General features: G+C 37.3%; 1 protein-coding gene across 1 annotated transcript in view; it reads right to left on the reverse strand.

Annotated features, from left to right (window-relative positions):
• The window catches only part of pcif1 (phosphorylated CTD interacting factor 1), a 143377-nt gene that overhangs the window by 100331 nt on the left and 20719 nt on the right, over positions 1-22327 (reverse strand). Inside the window, exons 2-3 of the mRNA XM_056274487.1 lie at positions 524-678; positions 166-290 (exon numbers count right to left, since the gene is read on the reverse strand). Coding sequence (XP_056130462.1) covers positions 166-290; positions 524-650 — 252 coding nt within the window. The 5' untranslated portion in view covers positions 651-678. The remainder of the gene's footprint in view (positions 1-165; positions 291-523; positions 679-22327) is intronic.

Genomic DNA, 22327 nt, shown 5'->3' on the forward strand with positions numbered 1-22327 from the left:
AAAATTTCCATTTTAATCGACTAGTTATTACTGCTCAGTGAGCTTTCTAACTTAAATACGAACTATAGCTAGCTGCAATCAAACCTACAAGTTTGTACTGCCAGTGAACAGCAATCTGACGACAACAGCAATATTCATCATCATCATCATCCTCCTGATACTCACAATTACGTCGTGCTGACCCAGGACAGGCATCTCCCACAGGGACTGGTTGGTGAAACGGTTAAAATAATATGGACGGTTCTCTCTCTTGGACCAACATTTACACCAGCCAGCTTGCACCAACTCCTCTGCACAGAGGTCAGGGAGACAGGCCAGATACATTCACAGAACATTAGATCAGAGGCAAACAGGTTAGAGATGGGAAGAAACATGGACAGATAGTTCGGATAGTTCAGACAGATCGACACACAGGTCAGAGATAAAGATAGAGAGACATACAGACCGTCATAAAGTCAGGTGGCAGGTTACAAATAAATAGGAGAGGAGTTGAGCTGAGAAGGTGAGGAGAAAGGAGGAGTACCTGGTAGCTCCTGCGGTTTGGAGGAAGTGGAAGGAGAGAGAGGTGATCCCTGAGAGGAGGCAGAGCCAGAGGGAGACAGGGTCATGGCCGCCTCCCCCTTTGCAGATCCATGGCTGTCATTGGACATCTCTGCTGTTCATCAGTATAACATCAATCTGTGAGGACAGTATCATTACTATCAAAACACTACGAATACATATGTCTGTCAATAGTACCTACACTAATACTACTGTCTCTGGAGTACAAACTTCAGTACTACTGTCTCTGTAGTGCCTACACTAATATTACCATCTCTGTATCAGCACTACCATTTCTAGCTACTAGGCCTGTCTAAGTTACTAGGCTACATAATCGCCTGATCAGGAATATTTAAGGTGATCCTATTGTTTTGCATAATCATGAAGGTTTCACAATCCTATGTTTCAATCCAAATTTAAAGGGAATTCAAGATAAGCATCCTGAGGTGTGAGCGGGTCTCCATTTATAACAAGAGAGTTTTTTTCCCCAATGGGTACAGCAGTGAGTTGGAGCTCTTGGGAAAGTTATGTTGAAGATAAATTACAGTCAGTCCTTCACTTCTTCATTCCTGTTTGTTTAAATGCAGTTTAGAATTGTTGTGCAATGCGATAGTTGTTCCAAACAAAATCTTTATTATACACTGATCAGCCAAAACATTAAAACCACTGACAGGTAAGTGAATAACATTGATTATCTTGTTACAATGGCACCAGTCAAGGGGTGGGATATATTAGGCAGTAAGTGAACAGTCAGTTCTTTATGTTGATGTGTTCGAAGCAGGGAAAATGGGCAAGCGTAAGGATCTGAGAGACTTTGATAAGGGCCAAATTGTGATGGCTAGACGACTGGGTCAGAGTATCTTCAAAACGGCAGGTCTTGTGGGGTGTTCCTGGTATGCAGTGGTCAGTACCTACCAAAAGTGGTCCAAGGAAGGACAACCGGTGAACCGGTGACAGGGTCATGGGCACCCAAGGTTCACGGATGTACATGGGGAGTGAAGGCTAGCCCATCTGGTCTGATCCCCACAGAAGAGCTACTGTAGCTCTAATTGCTGAAAATGTTAATGCTGCCTTTGGTAGACAGGTGTCAGAACATACAGTGCATCACAGCTTGCTGCGTATGGGGCTACATAGACACAGACTGGTGAGGTGGCCAGGATGACCCCTGTCCACTGCCCAAAGTGTCTACAATGGGCACATGAGCGTTAGAACTGGACCATGGATCAATGCATGTGGAAAGCAGGGGGGGGGGGCACGTTGTTTACCTGGGGAAGAGATTGCACCAGGACGCACTTTGGGAAGAAGGTAAGCTGGCGGAGGCAGTGTGATGCTCTGGGCAATGTTCTGCTGGGAAAACTTGGGTCCTGACATTCATGTGGACGTTACTTTGACATGTAACACCTACCTACACATTGACGCACACCAAGTACACCCCTTCATGGTAATGGTATTCCCTGATGGCAGTGGCCTCTGTCAGCAGGATAATGTGCCCTGTCACACTGCAAAAATTGTTCAGGAGTGGTTTGAGGAACATGACGAAGAGTTCATGGTGTTGCCTTGGCCTCCGAATTCCCCAGATCTCAACCATGTGGGATGTGCTGGAAAAAGAAGTCCGATCCATGGAGGCCCCAGCTCGCAACTTACGGGACATAAAGGATCTGCTGCTAATGTTTTGGTGCCAGATAACGACACCTTGAGAGGTCTTGTGGAGTCCATGTCTCAACGGCCAGAGCTGCTTTGGTAGTACGAGGGGGACATATACAATATTAACCAGGTGGTTTCAATGTTTTTGCTGATCGGTGTATGTTCCAATGTTAATGTCAATAAAAGACCTCTCACGGTATATGAATAGCAGCATAAAAAAAACAAATTTATCACAATTATTCATCAGCTAAAATATGATTATGACAGCCCTAGTAGCTCAACTAACACTGCCACTAACACTCTGTGTAGTACATAAACCAGTACTACCATCTCTGCAGTACCCAGGCCCAGACTGTTCATCAGCAAATAACCACTGGTGACCAATGGCTTCCATTCATTCCAGTATGGTATGGAAATCAATTCGCATAGACTTGAAACTTGCTTTTCCATCACAGAGACCACTGCATCACCCTTTATTTTTGGTCAAAGTTATGTTATCGTTGAGAATAATGCAGTTGAAAGCCCTGGAGAACTTATCAAATCGATGCATGCTTTCCTCACGTTAACTTTACACCATATATGCATGATGTGACTGAACTGTAGACTGGAACGCTATTGTGACTGGCTACATGGATAAGAGTAAGGATGAGAATTTATTCAGAGCATATAGCTTAAGCTATTAAAAACGGTGAGCATAAAATGTACATTTTTTGCAGTGTGTAGTGATCCTATTGTTCTTAACAAGTCATAGAAATCATGTTGTTTTATTTGCAATGTATGGTAAAGTGGCCTGGGTGGGTTTGGCTGGACCTGAATTGTTGCCCCAGTCCAGCCCAGGTAACACCTTGTAGTAGTCTCATTACCACTAGTATTTCTAGTAGCAATACAAGTACTGTAGTCTCTCTTCTATCAAACCTGATACTCTGTACTCTGTTTGTACAGCTGTACTCTGTTTGTACTGCCACAACTAACATCGTTTTAGGCCACCTTGAGTAACACCAACAACCTATCGTTCTCATGGGATATGGGCTCCTCGTCAACCTGGCAAGGGCTACTATTCCCAGTCCAACCAGTAAATTACACTTCATTCCCCCAAAGCTTCATCACAGCCTGGAAACATGGAACACACACGTAGCCCTCCACAATAAACCAGCTTTCCATAATAAACCAGCTATCCATAATAAACCTCAATAATAAACCAGTTATCCATAATAAACCAGCTACCCATAATAAAATTCCATAATAAACCAGCTATACAAAATAAAACAGCTATCCATAACAAACCTCCATAATACACCAGCTATCCATAACAAACCTCCATAATACACCAGCTATCCATAATAACCTCCATAACAAACAAGCTATCCATTATAAACCGGCTATCCACAATAAACCAGCTATACGTAATAAACCAGCTACCCATAATAAACCTCCATAGTAAACCAGCTATCCATAATAACCTCAATAAGCCAGCTATCCAGAGTAAACCTTCTACCCATAATAAACCTCCATAATAAACCAGCTATCCATAATAACCTCCGTAATAAACCAGTTATCCGTAATAACCTCCGTAATAAACGAGCTACCCATAATAAACCACCTACCATAATAAACCTCCATAATAAACCAGCTATCCATAATAACCTCCATAATAAACCAGCTACCATAATAAACCTCCATAATAAACCAGCTATCCATAATAAACCAGCTATCCATAATAAACCTCCATAATAAACCAGCTATCCATAATAAACCTCGATGATAAACCAGCTATCCATAATAAACCAGCTAACCATAATAAACCTCCATATAAACCAGCTATCCATAATAACCTCCGTAATAAACCACCTATCCATAATAAACCAGCTATCCATAATAACCTCCGTAATAAACCACCTATCCATAATAAACCTCCATAATAAACCAGCTATCAATAATAAACCTCCATAATAAACAAGGTATCCATAATAAACCAGCTAACCATAATAAACCAGGTATCAATAATAAATGAGCAATCCATAATAAACCAGCTATCCATAATAAACCAGCTACCAATAATAAACCAGCTATCCATAATAAACCTCCATAATAAACCAGCTACCAATAATAAACCTGCTACCCATAATAAACCAGCTATCCATGATAACCTCCATAATAAACCAGCTATCCATAATAAACCAGCTATCCATAATAAACCAGCTATCCATAATAAACCTCCATAAACTAGCTACCCATAATAAACCTGCTACCCATAATAAACCAGCTATCCATGATAACCTCCATAATAAACCAGCTATCCATAATAAACCAGCTATCCATAATAAACCAGCTATCCATAATAAACCTCCATAAACTAGCTACCCATAATAAACCAGCTATCCACAATAAACCAGCTATCCATAATAAACCTCCGTAAACCAGCTATCCATCATAAACCAGCTATCCATAATAACCTCCATAATAAACCAGCTATCCATAATAAACCTCCATAATATACCAGCTATCCATAATAAACCTCCATAATAAACCAGCTATCCATAATAAACCTCCATAATAAATCAGCATAATAAACCTCCATAACAAACCAGCTATCCATAATAAACCTCCATAATAAACCAGCTATCCACAATAAACCAGCTATCCATAATAAACCTCCGTAAACCAGGTATCCATCATAAACCAGCTATCCACATTAACCTCCATAATAAACCAGCTATCCATAATAAACCTCCATAATAAATCAGCAATCCATAATAAACCAGATATCCATAATAAACCGCCATCATAGACCAGCTATACATAACAAACCTCGATAATAAACCAGCGAGCCATAATAAATCATCTATCCAGAATAAACCTCCATAATGAACCAGATATCCATAATCTTCTTCTTCTTCTTTCGGCTTGTTCCCTGTTTCCCAGGGGTCGCCACAGCGGAATCGACAGTTTCCATCAGTACCCTGTGAGGGCACAACACCGATGGCAGTCTTGTCCATCTGCATAATGGTCTGGCAAAATTTTACGTCGGATGCCCTTCCTGACACAACCACCAACCCTATGGACGGGGGCACAGGTGAAGCGCTGGATGCCATCCCAGTATTCATGGACCTCCGCTTAGTAATGGGCTTAAATTCAGCGGGTTGTCTCGTCTGATCTGAGGTCATAGTCCAATCATGGATGGCGTGCGTGCGAGGCTGACGGGCTGACGCACATCTCATGGCAGCTGCCTTTGCTCTTTACGCGCCTCGGAGACACCGACAGCAGCTCTCTCAGCGCTCACGGAAACCCCGACCCGCACGCGTAAAAGAAGAACAAAGTAACCATCGGGTACCCGGAGGTGCACGGAGGGGACGTCAGGGCGAGCCGCCCCCACCGCGCTTTGTTTCATGGTTCCCAGAGTAGCACCGGAGATGGGGGACCCCACCGCGCAGCCGACGACGCCCAGAGTCATATCGTTGTTGCCGCCCTTGGGTGAACTCCGCAAGACCGAAGGAAGCGGCCACCCGAACGCCGGCAAAGCCGGCCGGTGGAGGCCCCCCGAAAGCGGGTTAAGTCAGCCCATCGATCAAACCAGATATCCATAATGAACCTCCATAATATACCAGCTATCCATAATAACCTGCATAATAAACCAGCTATCCATAATCACCTCCATAATAAACCAGCAACCCTTAATAAGCCTCCATAATAAACCAGCTATCCATAATAACCTCCTTAATAAACCAGCTATCCATAATAACCTTCATAATAAACCAGCTATTCATATTAACCTCCATAATAAATCAGCTATCCATAATAAAGCTCCATATTAAACCAGCTATCCATAATAAACCTCAATAATAAATCAACTATCCATAATAAACCAGATATCCATAATAAACTGCCATAGTAAACCAGCTATCCATGATAAACAAGCCATCCATAATAACCTCCATAATAAACTGGCTATCCATAATAAACCTCCATAAACCAGCTATACATAATAAACCTCCATAAACCAGTTATCCATAACAAACCAGCATACTAAACCAGGTATCCAACATAAACCTCGATAAACCAGCTATCCATAATAAACCAGCATAATAAACGATAATAAACCAGCTTTCTATAATAAACCAACATAATAAACCACAATAAACCAGCTTTCCGTCATAAACCAGCATAATAATCCAGCTTTCCACAATAAACCTCCACAAACCAGCTATCCACAATAAACCTCCATAAACCAGCTATCCATAATAAACCTCCATAATAAACCAGCTATCCATAATAAACTTCCATAATCCAGCTATCCATAATAAACCAGCTATCCACAATAAACCTCCATAAAAAAACAGCTATTCATAATAAAATTTCATAATGAACCAGCTATCCATAATAAACCAGCAATCCAAAATAATCCTCCATAATAAACCACCTATCCATAATGAACAAGCTATCCATAATAAACCAGTTATCCATATTAACCTCCATAATGAACCAGCTAACCATAATAAACCTCCATAAACCAGTTATCCATAATAAACCAGCTATCCACAATAAACCTCCATAATAAACCAGCTACCCATAATAAACCTCCATAATGAACCAGCTATCCATAATAACCTCCTTAATAAACCAGCTATCCATGATAACCTCCATAATAAATCAGCTATCCATAATAAACCTCCATATTAAACCAGCTATCCATAATAAACCTCAATAATAAATCAACTATCCATAATAAACCAGATATCCATAATAAACTGCCATAATAAACCAGCAATCCATAATAAACCAGCTATCCATGATAAACCAGCCATCCATAATAACCTCCATAATAAACTGGCTATCCATAATAAACCTCCATAAACCAGCTATCCATAATAAACCTCCATAATAACCTCCATAATAAACCAGCTACCCATAATAAACTAGCCATACATAATAACCTCCATAATAAACCAGCTATCCATAATAAACCTCCATAAACCAGATATCCATAATAAACCTCCATAATAAACCAGCTATCCATAATAACCTCCTTAAAAAACCAGCTATCCATATTAACCTCCGTAATAAATCAGCTATCCATAATAAACCTCCATATTAAACCAGCTATCCATAATAAACCTCAGTAATAAATCAGCTATCCATAATAAACCGCCATAAACCAGCTATACTTAATAAACCTCCATAATAAACCAGCTATCCATAATAACCTCCTTAAAAAACCAGCTATCCATATTAACCTCCATAATAAATCAGCTATCCATAATAAACCTCCATATTAAACCAGCTATCCATAATAAACCTCAGTAATAAGCCAGCTATCCATAATAAACGGCCATGATAACCTCCATAATAAACCAGCTATCCATAATAAAGCAGCTATCCATAATAACCTCCATAATAAACCAGCTATCCATAATAAACCTCCATAATAAACCAGCTATCCTTAATAAACCTCCATAATAAACCAGCTATCCATAATAACCTCAATAATAAACCAGCTAAACATAATAAACCTCCATAAACCACCTATCCATAATAAACCAGCATACTAAACCAAGTATCCATAACACATCTCGATAAACCAGCTATCCATAATAAATAAGCATAAGAAACCCTAAAAAACTGGCTATCCACAATAAACATCCATAAACCAGCTATCCATAATAAACCAGCATAATAAACCAGCTATCCATAATAAACATCCATAATCAACCTCAATAAACCTGATATCCATAATAAAAGAGCATTTTAAACCTCCATATTAAACCAGCTATCAATAATAAACCAGCATAATAAACCTCCATATTAAACCAGCTATCCATAATAAACCTCCATAATAATTCAGCAATCCATAACAAACCAGCTACCCATAATAAGCCAGCTATCCATAATAACCTCCATAATAAACCATCTATTCACAATAAACCTCCATAATAAACCAGCTATCCATAATAACCTCCACAATAAACCAGCCATCCACAATAACCTCCATAATAAACCATATATCCATAATAAACCTCCATAAACCAGTTATCCATAATAAACCAGCTATCCATAATAAACCAGCATACTAAACCAGGTATCCAACATAAACCTCGATAAACCAGCTATCCATAATAAACCAGCATAATAAACTATAATAAACCAGCTTTCTATAATAAACCAGCATAATAAACCACAATAAACTAGCTATCCATAATAAACCAGTATAGTAAACCATAATAAACCAGCTTTCTATAATAAACCAGCATAATAAACCAGCTCTCCATCATAAACCAGCATACTAAACCAGGTATCCACAATAAACCTCGATAAACCAGCTCTCCATAATAAACCAACATAATAAACCACAATAAACCACCTTTCCATCATAAACCAGCATAATAATCCAGCTTTCCACAATAAACCTCCACAAACCAGCTATCCACAATAAACCTCCATAAACCAGCTATCCATAATAAACCTCCATAGTAAACCAGCCATCCATAATAACCTCCATAATATACCAGCTATCCACAATAAACCTCCATAAAAAACCAGCTATTAATAATAAAATTTAATAATGAACCAGCTATCCATAATAAACCAGCTATCCATAATAAACCTCCATAATAAACCACCTTTCCATAATGAACAAGCTATCCATAATAAACCAGTTATCCATATTAACCTCCATAATAAACCAGCTAACCATAATAAACCTCCATAAACCAGTTAACCATAATAAACCAGCTACCCATAATAAACCTCCATAATAAACCAGCTACCCATAATAAGCCTCCATAATAAACCAGCTATCCATAATAAACCGGCTATCCATAATTAACCAGCTATCCATAATAAACCAGCCATCCATAATAACCTTCATAATAAACCAGCTATCCATAATAAACCTCAATAATAATCCAGCTATCCCTAATAAACCTTCATATAAACCAGCTACCCATAATAAACCACAATAAACCAGCTATCCATCATAAACCAGCATAATAAACCAGCTATCGTCAATAAACCTCCATAAAAACCAGCTACCCATAATAAACCTTCATAATGAACCAGCTATCCATAATAAACCTCCATAATAAACCAGTTATCAGTAATAAACCTCCATAATAAACCAGCTATCCATATTAACCTCCATAATAAACCAGCTATCCATAATAAACCAGCATAATAAACCAGCTATCCATAACATCCATAATCAACCTCAATAAACCTGATATCCATAATAAAAGAGCATTTTAAACCTCCATATTAAACCAGCATAATAAACCTCCATATTAAACCAGCTATCCATAATAAACCTCCATAATAATTCAGCAATCCATAACAAACCAGCTACCCATAATAAACCAGCTATCCATAATAACCTCCATAATAAACCAGCTATCCATAATAAACCTCCATAATAAACCGGCTATCCATAATAAACCAGCCATTCACAATAAACCTCCATAATATACCAGCTATCCATAATAACCTCCACAATAAACCAGCCATCCATAATAACCTCCATAATAAACCATATATCCATAATAAACCTCCATAAACCAGTTATCCATAATAAACCAGCTATCCATAATAAACCAGCATACTAAACCAGGTATCCAACATAAACCTCGATAAACCAGCTATCCATAATAAACCAGCATAATAAACTATAATAAACCAGCTTTTTATAATAAACCAGCATAATAAAACACAATAAACTAGCTATCCATAATAAACCAACATAGTAAACCATAATAAACCAGCTTTCTATAATAAACCAGCATAATAAACCAGCTATCCATCATAAACCAGCATACTAAACCAGGTATCCACAATAAACCTCGATAAACCAGCTCTCCATAATAAACCAACATAATAAACCACAATAAACCACCTTTCCATCATAAACCAGCATAATAATCCAGCTTTCCACAATAAACCTCCACAAACCAGCTATCCACAATAAACCTCCATAAACCAGCTATCCATAATAAACCTCCATAGTAAACCAGCCATCCATAATAACCTCCATAACAAACCAGCTATCCATAATAAACCTCCATAATAAACCAGCTATCCACAATAAACCAGCTATCCATAATAAACCTCCGTAAACCAGGTATCCATCATAAACCAGCTATCCACATTAACCTCCATAATAAACCAGCTATCCATAATAAACCTCCATAATAAATCAGCAATCCATAATAAACCAGATATCCATAATAAACCGCCATCATAGACCAGCTATACATAACAAACCTCGATAATAAACCAGCGAGCCATAATAAATCATCTATCCAGAATAAACCTCCATAATGAACCAGATATCCATAATCTTCTTCTTCTTCTTTCGGCTTGTTCCCTGTTTCCCAGGGGTCGCCACAGCGGAATCGACAGTTTCCATCGGTACCCTGTGAGGGCACAACACCGATGGCAGTCTTGTCCATCTGCATAATGGTCTGGCAAAATTTTACGTCGGATGCCCTTCCTGACACAACCACCAACCCTATGGACGGGGGCACAGGTGAAGCGCTGGATGCCATCCCAGTATTCATGGACCTCCGCTTAGTAATGGGCTTAAATTCAGCGGGTTGTCTCGTCTGATCTGAGGTCATAGTCCAATCATGGATGGCGTGCGTGCGAGGCTGACGGGCTGACGCACATCTCATGGCAGCTGCCTTTGCTCTTTACGCGCCTCGGAGACACCGACAGCAGCTCTCTCAGCGCTCACGGAAACCCCGACCCGCACGCGTAAAAGAAGAACAAAGTAACCATCGGGTACCCGGAGGTGCACGGAGGGGACGTCAGGGCGAGCCGCCCCCACCGCGCTTTGTTTCATGGTTCCCAGAGTAGCACCGGAGATGGGGGACCCCACCGCGCAGCCGACGACGCCCAGAGTCATATCGTTGTTGCCGCCCTTGGGTGAACTCCGCAAGACCGAAGGAAGCGGCCACCCGAACGCCGGCAAAGCCGGCCGGTGGAGGCCCCCCGAAAGCGGGTTAAGTCAGCCCATCGATCAAACCAGATATCCATAATGAACCTCCATAATATACCAGCTATCCATAATAACCTGCATAATAAACCAGCTATCCATAATCACCTCCATAATAAACCAGCAACCCTTAATAAGCCTCCATAATAAACCAGCTATCCATAATAACCTCCTTAATAAACCAGCTATCCATAATAACCTTCATAATAAACCAGCTATTCATATTAACCTCCATAATAAATCAGCTATCCATAATAAAGCTCCATATTAAACCAGCTATCCATAATAAACCTCAATAATAAATCAACTATCCATAATAAACCAGATATCCATAATAAACTGCCATAGTAAACCAGCTATCCATGATAAACAAGCCATCCATAATAACCTCCATAATAAACTGGCTATCCATAATAAACCTCCATAAACCAGCTATACATAATAAACCTCCATAAACCAGTTATCCATAACAAACCAGCATACTAAACCAGGTATCCAACATAAACCTCGATAAACCAGCTATCCATAATAAACCAGCATAATAAACTATAATAAACCAGCTTTCTATAATAAACCAACATAATAAACCACAATAAACCAGCTTTCCGTCATAAACCAGCATAATAATCCAGCTTTCCACAATAAACCTCCACAAACCAGCTATCCACAATAAACCTCCATAAACCAGCTATCCATAATAAACCTCCATAATAAACCAGCTATCCATAATAAACTTCCATAATCCAGCTATCCATAATAAACCAGCTATCCACAATAAACCTCCATAAAAAAACAGCTATTCATAATAAAATTTCATAATGAACCAGCTATCCATAATAAACCAGCAATCCAAAATAATCCTCCATAATAAACCACCTATCCATAATGAACAAGCTATCCATAATAAACCAGTTATCCATATTAACCTCCATAATGAACCAGCTAACCATAATAAACCTCCATAAACCAGTTATCCATAATAAACCAGCTATCCACAATAAACCTCCATAATAAACCAGCTACCCATAATAAACCTCCATAATGAACCAGCTATCCATAATAACCTCCTTAATAAACCAGCTATCCATGATAACCTCCATAATAAATCAGCTATCCATAATAAACCTCCATATTAAACCAGCTATCCATAATAAACCTCAATAATAAATCAACTATCCATAATAAACCAGATATCCATAATAAACTGCCATAATAAACCAGCAATCCATAATAAACCAGCTATCCATGATAAACCAGCCATCCATAATAACCTCCATAATAAACTGGCTATCCATAATAAACCTCCATAAACCAGCTATCCATAATAAACCTCCATAATAACCTCCATAATAAACCAGCTACCCATAATAAACTAGCCATACATAATAACCTCCATAATAAACCAGCTATCCATAATAAACCTCCATAAACCAGATATCCATAATAAACCTCCATAATAAACCAGCTATCCATAATAACCTCCTTAAAAAACCAGCTATCCATATTAACCTCCGTAATAAATCAGCTATCCATAATAAACCTCCATATTAAACCAGCTATCCATAATAAACCTCAGTAATAAATCAGCTATCCATAATAAACCGCCATAAACCAGCTATACTTAATAAACCTCCATAATAAACCAGCTATCCATAATAACCTCCTTAAAAAACCAGCTATCCATATTAACCTCCATAATAAATCAGCTATCCATAATAAACCTCCATATTAAACCAGCTATCCATAATAAACCTCAGTAATAAGCCAGCTATCCATAATAAACGGCCATGATAACCTCCATAATAAACCAGCTATCCATAATAAAGCAGCTATCCATAATAACCTCCATAATAAACCAGCTATCCATAATAAACCTCCATAATAAACCAGCTATCCTTAATAAACCTCCATAATAAACCAGCTATCCATAATAACCTCAATAATAAACCAGCTAAACATAATAAACCTCCATAAACCACCTATCCATAATAAACCAGCATACTAAACCAAGTATCCATAACACATCTCGATAAACCAGCTATCCATAATAAATAAGCATAAGAAACCCTAAAAAACTGGCTATCCACAATAAACATCCATAAACCAGCTATCCATAATAAACCAGCATAATAAACCAGCTATCCATAATAAACATCCATAATCAACCTCAATAAACCTGATATCCATAATAAAAGAGCATTTTAAACCTCCATATTAAACCAGCTATCAATAATAAACCAGCATAATAAACCTCCATATTAAACCAGCTATCCATAATAAACCTCCATAATAATTCAGCAATCCATAACAAACCAGCTACCCATAATAAGCCAGCTATCCATAATAACCTCCATAATAAACCATCTATTCACAATAAACCTCCATAATAAACCAGCTATCCATAATAACCTCCACAATAAACCAGCCATCCACAATAACCTCCATAATAAACCATATATCCATAATAAACCTCCATAAACCAGTTATCCATAATAAACCAGCTATCCATAATAAACCAGCATACTAAACCAGGTATCCAACATAAACCTCGATAAACCAGCTATCCATAATAAACCAGCATAATAAACTATAATAAACCAGCTTTCTATAATAAACCAGCATAATAAACCACAATAAACTAGCTATCCATAATAAACCAGTATAGTAAACCATAATAAACCAGCTTTCTATAATAAACCAGCATAATAAACCAGCTCTCCATCATAAACCAGCATACTAAACCAGGTATCCACAATAAACCTCGATAAACCAGCTCTCCATAATAAACCAACATAATAAACCACAATAAACCACCTTTCCATCATAAACCAGCATAATAATCCAGCTTTCCACAATAAACCTCCACAAACCAGCTATCCACAATAAACCTCCATAAACCAGCTATCCATAATAAACCTCCATAGTAAACCAGCCATCCATAATAACCTCCATAATATACCAGCTATCCACAATAAACCTCCATAAAAAACCAGCTATTAATAATAAAATTTAATAATGAACCAGCTATCCATAATAAACCAGCTATCCATAATAAACCTCCATAATAAACCACCTTTCCATAATGAACAAGCTATCCATAATAAACCAGTTATCCATATTAACCTCCATAATAAACCAGCTAACCATAATAAACCTCCATAAACCAGTTAACCATAATAAACCAGCTACCCATAATAAACCTCCATAATAAACCAGCTACCCATAATAAGCCTCCATAATAAACCAGCTATCCATAATAAACCGGCTATCCATAATTAACCAGCTATCCATAATAAACCAGCCATCCATAATAACCTTCATAATAAACCAGCTATCCATAATAAACCTCAATAATAATCCAGCTATCCCTAATAAACCTTCATATAAACCAGCTACCCATAATAAACCACAATAAACCAGCTATCCATCATAAACCAGCATAATAAACCAGCTATCGTCAATAAACCTCCATAAAAACCAGCTACCCATAATAAACCTTCATAATGAACCAGCTATCCATAATAAACCTCCATAATAAACCAGTTATCAGTAATAAACCTCCATAATAAACCAGCTATCCATATTAACCTCCATAATAAACCAGCTATCCATAATAAACCAGCATAATAAACCAGCTATCCATAACATCCATAATCAACCTCAATAAACCTGATATCCATAATAAAAGAGCATTTTAAACCTCCATATTAAACCAGCATAATAAACCTCCATATTAAACCAGCTATCCATAATAAACCTCCATAATAATTCAGCAATCCATAACAAACCAGCTACCCATAATAAACCAGCTATCCATAATAACCTCCATAATAAACCAGCTATCCATAATAAACCTCCATAATAAACCGGCTATCCATAATAAACCAGCCATTCACAATAAACCTCCATAATATACCAGCTATCCATAATAACCTCCACAATAAACCAGCCATCCATAATAACCTCCATAATAAACCATATATCCATAATAAACCTCCATAAACCAGTTATCCATAATAAACCAGCTATCCATAATAAACCAGCATACTAAACCAGGTATCCAACATAAACCTCGATAAACCAGCTATCCATAATAAACCAGCATAATAAACTATAATAAACCAGCTTTTTATAATAAACCAGCATAATAAAACACAATAAACTAGCTATCCATAATAAACCAACATAGTAAACCATAATAAACCAGCTTTCTATAATAAACCAGCATAATAAACCAGCTATCCATCATAAACCAGCATACTAAACCAGGTATCCACAATAAACCTCGATAAACCAGCTCTCCATAATAAACCAACATAATAAACCACAATAAACCACCTTTCCATCATAAACCAGCATAATAATCCAGCTTTCCACAATAAACCTCCACAAACCAGCTATCCACAATAAACCTCCATAAACCAGCTATCCATAATAAACCTCCATAGTAAACCAGCCATCCATAATAACCTCCATAACAAACCAGCTATCCATAATAAACCTCCATAATAAACCAGCTATCCACAATAAACCAGCTATCCATAATAAACCTCCGTAAACCAGGTATCCATCATAAACCAGCTATCCACATTAACCTCCATAATAAACCAGCTATCCATAATAAACCTCCATAATAAATCAGCAATCCATAATAAACCAGATATCCATAATAAACCGCCATCATAGACCAGCTATACATAACAAACCTCGATAATAAACCAGCGAGCCATAATAAATCATCTATCCAGAATAAACCTCCATAATGAACCAGATATCCATAATCTTCTTCTTCTTCTTTCGGCTTGTTCCCTGTTTCCCAGGGGTCGCCACAGCGGAATCGACAGTTTCCATCGGTACCCTGTGAGGGCACAACACCGATGGCAGTCTTGTCCATCTGCATAATGGTCTGGCAAAATTTTACGTCGGATGCCCTTCCTGACACAACCACCAACCCTATGGACGGGGCACAGGTGAAGCGCTGGATGCCATCCCAGTATTCATGGACCTCCGCTTAGTAATGGGCTTAAATTCAGCGGGTTGTCTCGTCTGATCTGAGGTCATAGTCCAATCATGGATGGCGTGCGTGCGAGGCTGACGGGCTGACGCACATCTCATGGCAGCTGCCTTTGCTCTTTACGCGCCTCGGAGACACCGACAGCAGCTCTCTCAGCGCTCACGGAAACCCCGACCCGCACGCGTAAAAGAAGAACAAAGTAACCATCGGGTACCCGGAGGTGCACGGAGGGGACGTCAGGGCGAGCCGCCCCCACCGCGCTTTGTTTCATGGTTCCCAGAGTAGCACCGGAGATGGGGGACCCCACCGCGCAGCCGACGACGCCCAGAGTCATATCGTTGTTGCCGCCCTTGGGTGAACTCCGCAAGACCGAAGGAAGCGGCCACCCGAACGCCGGCAAAGCCGGCCGGTGGAGGCCCCCCGAAAGCGGGTTAAGTCAGCCCATCGATCAAACCAGATATCCATAATGAACCTCCATAATATACCAGCTATCCATAATAACCTGCATAATAAACCAGCTATCCATAATCACCTCCATAATAAACCAGCAACCCTTAATAAGCCTCCATAATAAACCAGCTATCCATAATAACCTCCTTAATAAACCAGCTATCCATAATAACCTTCATAATAAACCAGCTATTCATATTAACCTCCATAATAAATCAGCTATCCATAATAAAGCTCCATATTAAACCAGCTATCCATAATAAACCTCAATAATAAATCAACTATCCATAATAAACCAGATATCCATAATAAACTGCCATAGTAAACCAGCTATCCATGATAAACAAGCCATCCATAATAACCTCCATAATAAACTGGCTATCCATAATAAACCTCCATAAACCAGCTATACATAATAAACCTCCATAAACCAGTTATCCATAACAAACCAGCATACTAAACCAGGTATCCAACATAAACCTCGATAAACCAGCTATCCATAATAAACCAGCATAATAAACTATAATAAACCAGCTTTCTATAATAAACCAACATAATAAACCACAATAAACCAGCTTTCCGTCATAAACCAGCATAATAATCCAGCTTTCCACAATAAACCTCCACAAACCAGCTATCCACAATAAACCTCCATAAACCAGCTATCCATAATAAACCTCCATAATAAACCAGCTATCCATAATAAACTTCCATAATCCAGCTATCCATAATAAACCAGCTATCCACAATAAACCTCCATAAAAAAACAGCTATTCATAATAAAATTTCATAATGAACCAGCTATCCATAATAAACCAGCAATCCAAAATAATCCTCCATAATAAACCACCTATCCATAATGAACAAGCTATCCATAATAAACCAGTTATCCATATTAACCTCCATAATGAACCAGCTAACCATAATAAACCTCCATAAACCAGTTATCCATAATAAACCAGCTATCCACAATAAACCTCCATAATAAACCAGCTACCCATAATAAACCTCCATAATGAACCAGCTATCCATAATAACCTCCTTAATAAACCAGCTATCCATGATAACCTCCATAATAAATCAGCTATCCATAATAAACCTCCATATTAAACCAGCTATCCATAATAAACCTCAATAATAAATCAACTATCCATAATAAACCAGATATCCATAATAAACTGCCATAATAAACCAGCAATCCATAATAAACCAGCTATCCATGATAAACCAGCCATCCATAATAACCTCCATAATAAACTGGCTATCCATAATAAACCTCCATAAACCAGCTATCCATAATAAACCTCCATAATAACCTCCATAATAAACCAGCTACCCATAATAAACTAGCCATACATAATAACCTCCATAATAAACCAGCTATCCATAATAAACCTCCATAAACCAGATATCCATAATAAACCTCCATAATAAACCAGCTATCCATAATAACCTCCTTAAAAAACCAGCTATCCATATTAACCTCCGTAATAAATCAGCTATCCATAATAAACCTCCATATTAAACCAGCTATCCATAATAAACCTCAGTAATAAATCAGCTATCCATAATAAACCGCCATAAACCAGCTATACTTAATAAACCTCCATAATAAACCAGCTATCCATAATAACCTCCTTAAAAAACCAGCTATCCATATTAACCTCCATAATAAATCAGCTATCCATAATAAACCTCCATATTAAACCAGCTATCCATAATAAACCTCAGTAATAAGCCAGCTATCCATAATAAACGGCCATGATAACCTCCATAATAAACCAGCTATCCATAATAAAGCAGCTATCCATAATAACCTCCATAATAAACCAGCTATCCATAATAAACCTCCATAATAAACCAGCTATCCTTAATAAACCTCCATAATAAACCAGCTATCCATAATAACCTCAATAATAAACCAGCTAAACATAATAAACCTCCATAAACCACCTATCCATAATAAACCAGCATACTAAACCAAGTATCCATAACACATCTCGATAAACCAGCTATCCATAATAAATAAGCATAAGAAACCCTAAAAAACTGGCTATCCACAATAAACATCCATAAACCAGCTATCCATAATAAACCAGCATAATAAACCAGCTATCCATAATAAACATCCATAATCAACCTCAATAAACCTGATATCCATAATAAAAGAGCATTTTAAACCTCCATATTAAACCAGCTATCAATAATAAACCAGCATAATAAACCTCCATATTAAACCAGCTATCCATAATAAACCTCCATAATAATTCAGCAATCCATAACAAACCAGCTACCCATAATAAGCCAGCTATCCATAATAACCTCCATAATAAACCATCTATTCACAATAAACCTCCATAATAAACCAGCTATCCATAATAACCTCCACAATAAACCAGCCATCCACAATAACCTCCATAATAAACCATATATCCATAATAAACCTCCATAAACCAGTTATCCATAATAAACCAGCTATCCATAATAAACCAGCATACTAAACCAGGTATCCAACATAAACCTCGATAAACCAGCTATCCATAATAAACCAGCATAATAAACTATAATAAACCAGCTTTCTATAATAAACCAGCATAATAAACCACAATAAACTAGCTATCCATAATAAACCAGTATAGTAAACCATAATAAACCAGCTTTCTATAATAAACCAGCATAATAAACCAGCTCTCCATCATAAACCAGCATACTAAACCAGGTATCCACAATAAACCTCGATAAACCAGCTCTCCATAATAAACCAACATAATAAACCACAATAAACCACCTTTCCATCATAAACCAGCATAATAATCCAGCTTTCCACAATAAACCTCCACAAACCAGCTATCCACAATAAACCTCCATAAACCAGCTATCCATAATAAACCTCCATAGTAAACCAGCCATCCATAATAACCTCCATAATATACCAGCTATCCACAATAAACCTCCATAAAAAACCAGCTATTAATAATAAAATTTAATAATGAACCAGCTATCCATAATAAACCAGCTATCCATAATAAACCTCCATAATAAACCACCTTTCCATAATGAACAAGCTATCCATAATAAACCAGTTATCCATATTAACCTCCATAATAAACCAGCTAACCATAATAAACCTCCATAAACCAGTTAACCATAATAAACCAGCTACCCATAATAAACCTCCATAATAAACCAGCTACCCATAATAAGCCTCCATAATAAACCAGCTATCCATAATAAACCGGCTATCCATAATTAACCAGCTATCCATAATAAACCAGCCATCCATAATAACCTTCATAATAAACCAGCTATCCATAATAAACCTCAATAATAATCCAGCTATCCCTAATAAACCTTCATATAAACCAGCTACCCATAATAAACCACAATAAACCAGCTATCCATCATAAACCAGCATAATAAACCAGCTATCGTCAATAAACCTCCATAAAAACCAGCTACCCATAATAAACCTTCATAATGAACCAGCTATCCATAATAAACCTCCATAATAAACCAGTTATCAGTAATAAACCTCCATAATAAACCAGCTATCCATATTAACCTCCATAATAAACCAGCTATCCATAATAAACCAGCATAATAAACCAGCTATCCATAACATCCATAATCAACCTCAATAAACCTGATATCCATAATAAAAGAGCATTTTAAACCTCCATATTAAACCAGCATAATAAACCTCCATATTAAACCAGCTATCCATAATAAACCTCCATAATAATTCAGCAATCCATAACAAACCAGCTACCCATAATAAACCAGCTATCCATAATAACCTCCATAATAAACCAGCTATCCATAATAAACCTCCATAATAAACCGGCTATCCATAATAAACCAGCCATTCACAATAAACCTCCATAATATACCAGCTATCCATAATAACCTCCACAATAAACCAGCCATCCATAATAACCTCCATAATAAACCATATATCCATAATAAACCTCCATAAACCAGTTATCCATAATAAACCAGCTATCCATAATAAACCAGCATACTAAACCAGGTATCCAACATAAACCTCGATAAACCAGCTATCCATAATAAACCAGCATAATAAACTATAATAAACCAGCTTTTTATAATAAACCAGCATAATAAAACACAATAAACTAGCTATCCATAATAAACCAACATAGTAAACCATAATAAACCAGCTTTCTATAATAAACCAGCATAATAAACCAGCTATCCATCATAAACCAGCATACTAAACCAGGTATCCACAATAAACCTCGATAAACCAGCTCTCCATAATAAACCAACATAATAAACCACAATAAACCACCTTTCCATCATAAACCAGCATAATAATCCAGCTTTCCACAATAAACCTCCACAAACCAGCTATCCACAATAAACCTCCATAAACCAGCTATCCATAATAAACCTCCATAGTAAACCAGCCATCCATAATAACCTCCATAATAAACCAGCTATCCATAATAAACCTCCATATAATCCAGCTATCCATAATAAACCTCCATAATATACCAGCTATCCACAATAAACCTCCATAAAAAACCAGCTATTAATAATAAAATTTCATAATGAACCAGCTATCCATAATAAACCAGCTATCCATAATAAACCTCCATAATAAACCACCTTTCCATAATGAACAAGCTATCCATAATAAACCAGTTATCCATATTAACCTCCATAATAAACCAGCTAACCATAATAAACCTCCATAAACCAGTTAACCATAATAAACCAGCTACCCATAATAAACCTCCATAATGAACCAGCTACCCATAATAAACCTCCATAATAAACCAGCTATCCATAATAAACTGGCTATCCATAATAAACCAGCTATCCATAATAAACCAGCCATCCATAATAACCTTCATAATAAACCAGCTATCCATAATAAACCTCAATAATAATCCAGCTATCCCTAATAAACCTTCATATAAACCAGCTACCCATAATAAACCACAATAAACCAGCTATCCATCATAAACCAGCATAATAAACCAGCTATCATCAATAAACCTCCATAAAAACCAGCTATCCATAATAAACCTTCATAATGAACCAGCTATCCATAATAAACCTCCATAATAAACCAGTTATCCATAATAAACCTCCATAATAAACCAGCTATCCATATTAACCGCCATAATAAACCAGCTATCCATAATAAACCTCCATAAACCAGTTATCCATAATAAACCAGCTATTCCTAATAAACCTCCATAATAAACCAGCCATCCATAATAACCTCCATAATAAACCAGATATCCATAATAAACCTACATAAACCAGTTATCCATAATAAACCAGCTATCCATAATGAACCAGCATACTAAACCAGGTATCCAACATAAACGTCGATAAACCAGTTATCCATAATAAACCAGCATAATAAACCATAATAAACCAGCACATTAAACCATAATAAACCAGCTATCCATAATAAACCAACATAATAAACCACAATAAACCAGCTATCCATCATAACCGGCATAATAATCCAGCTATCCACAATAAAACTCCATAAACTAACTATCCACAATAAACCTCCATAAACCAGCTATCCATAATAAACCTCCATAATAAACCAGCTATCCATAATAACCTCCATAATAAACCAGCTATCCATAATAAACCTCCATAATAAACCAGCTATTCCTAATAAACCTCCATAATAAACCAGCCATCCATAA

Source organism: Lampris incognitus, chromosome 2 (genome assembly GCF_029633865.1).
Source record: "Lampris incognitus isolate fLamInc1 chromosome 2, fLamInc1.hap2, whole genome shotgun sequence".
NCBI classification, from domain to species: Eukaryota; Metazoa; Chordata; class Actinopteri; order Lampriformes; family Lampridae; genus Lampris; species Lampris incognitus.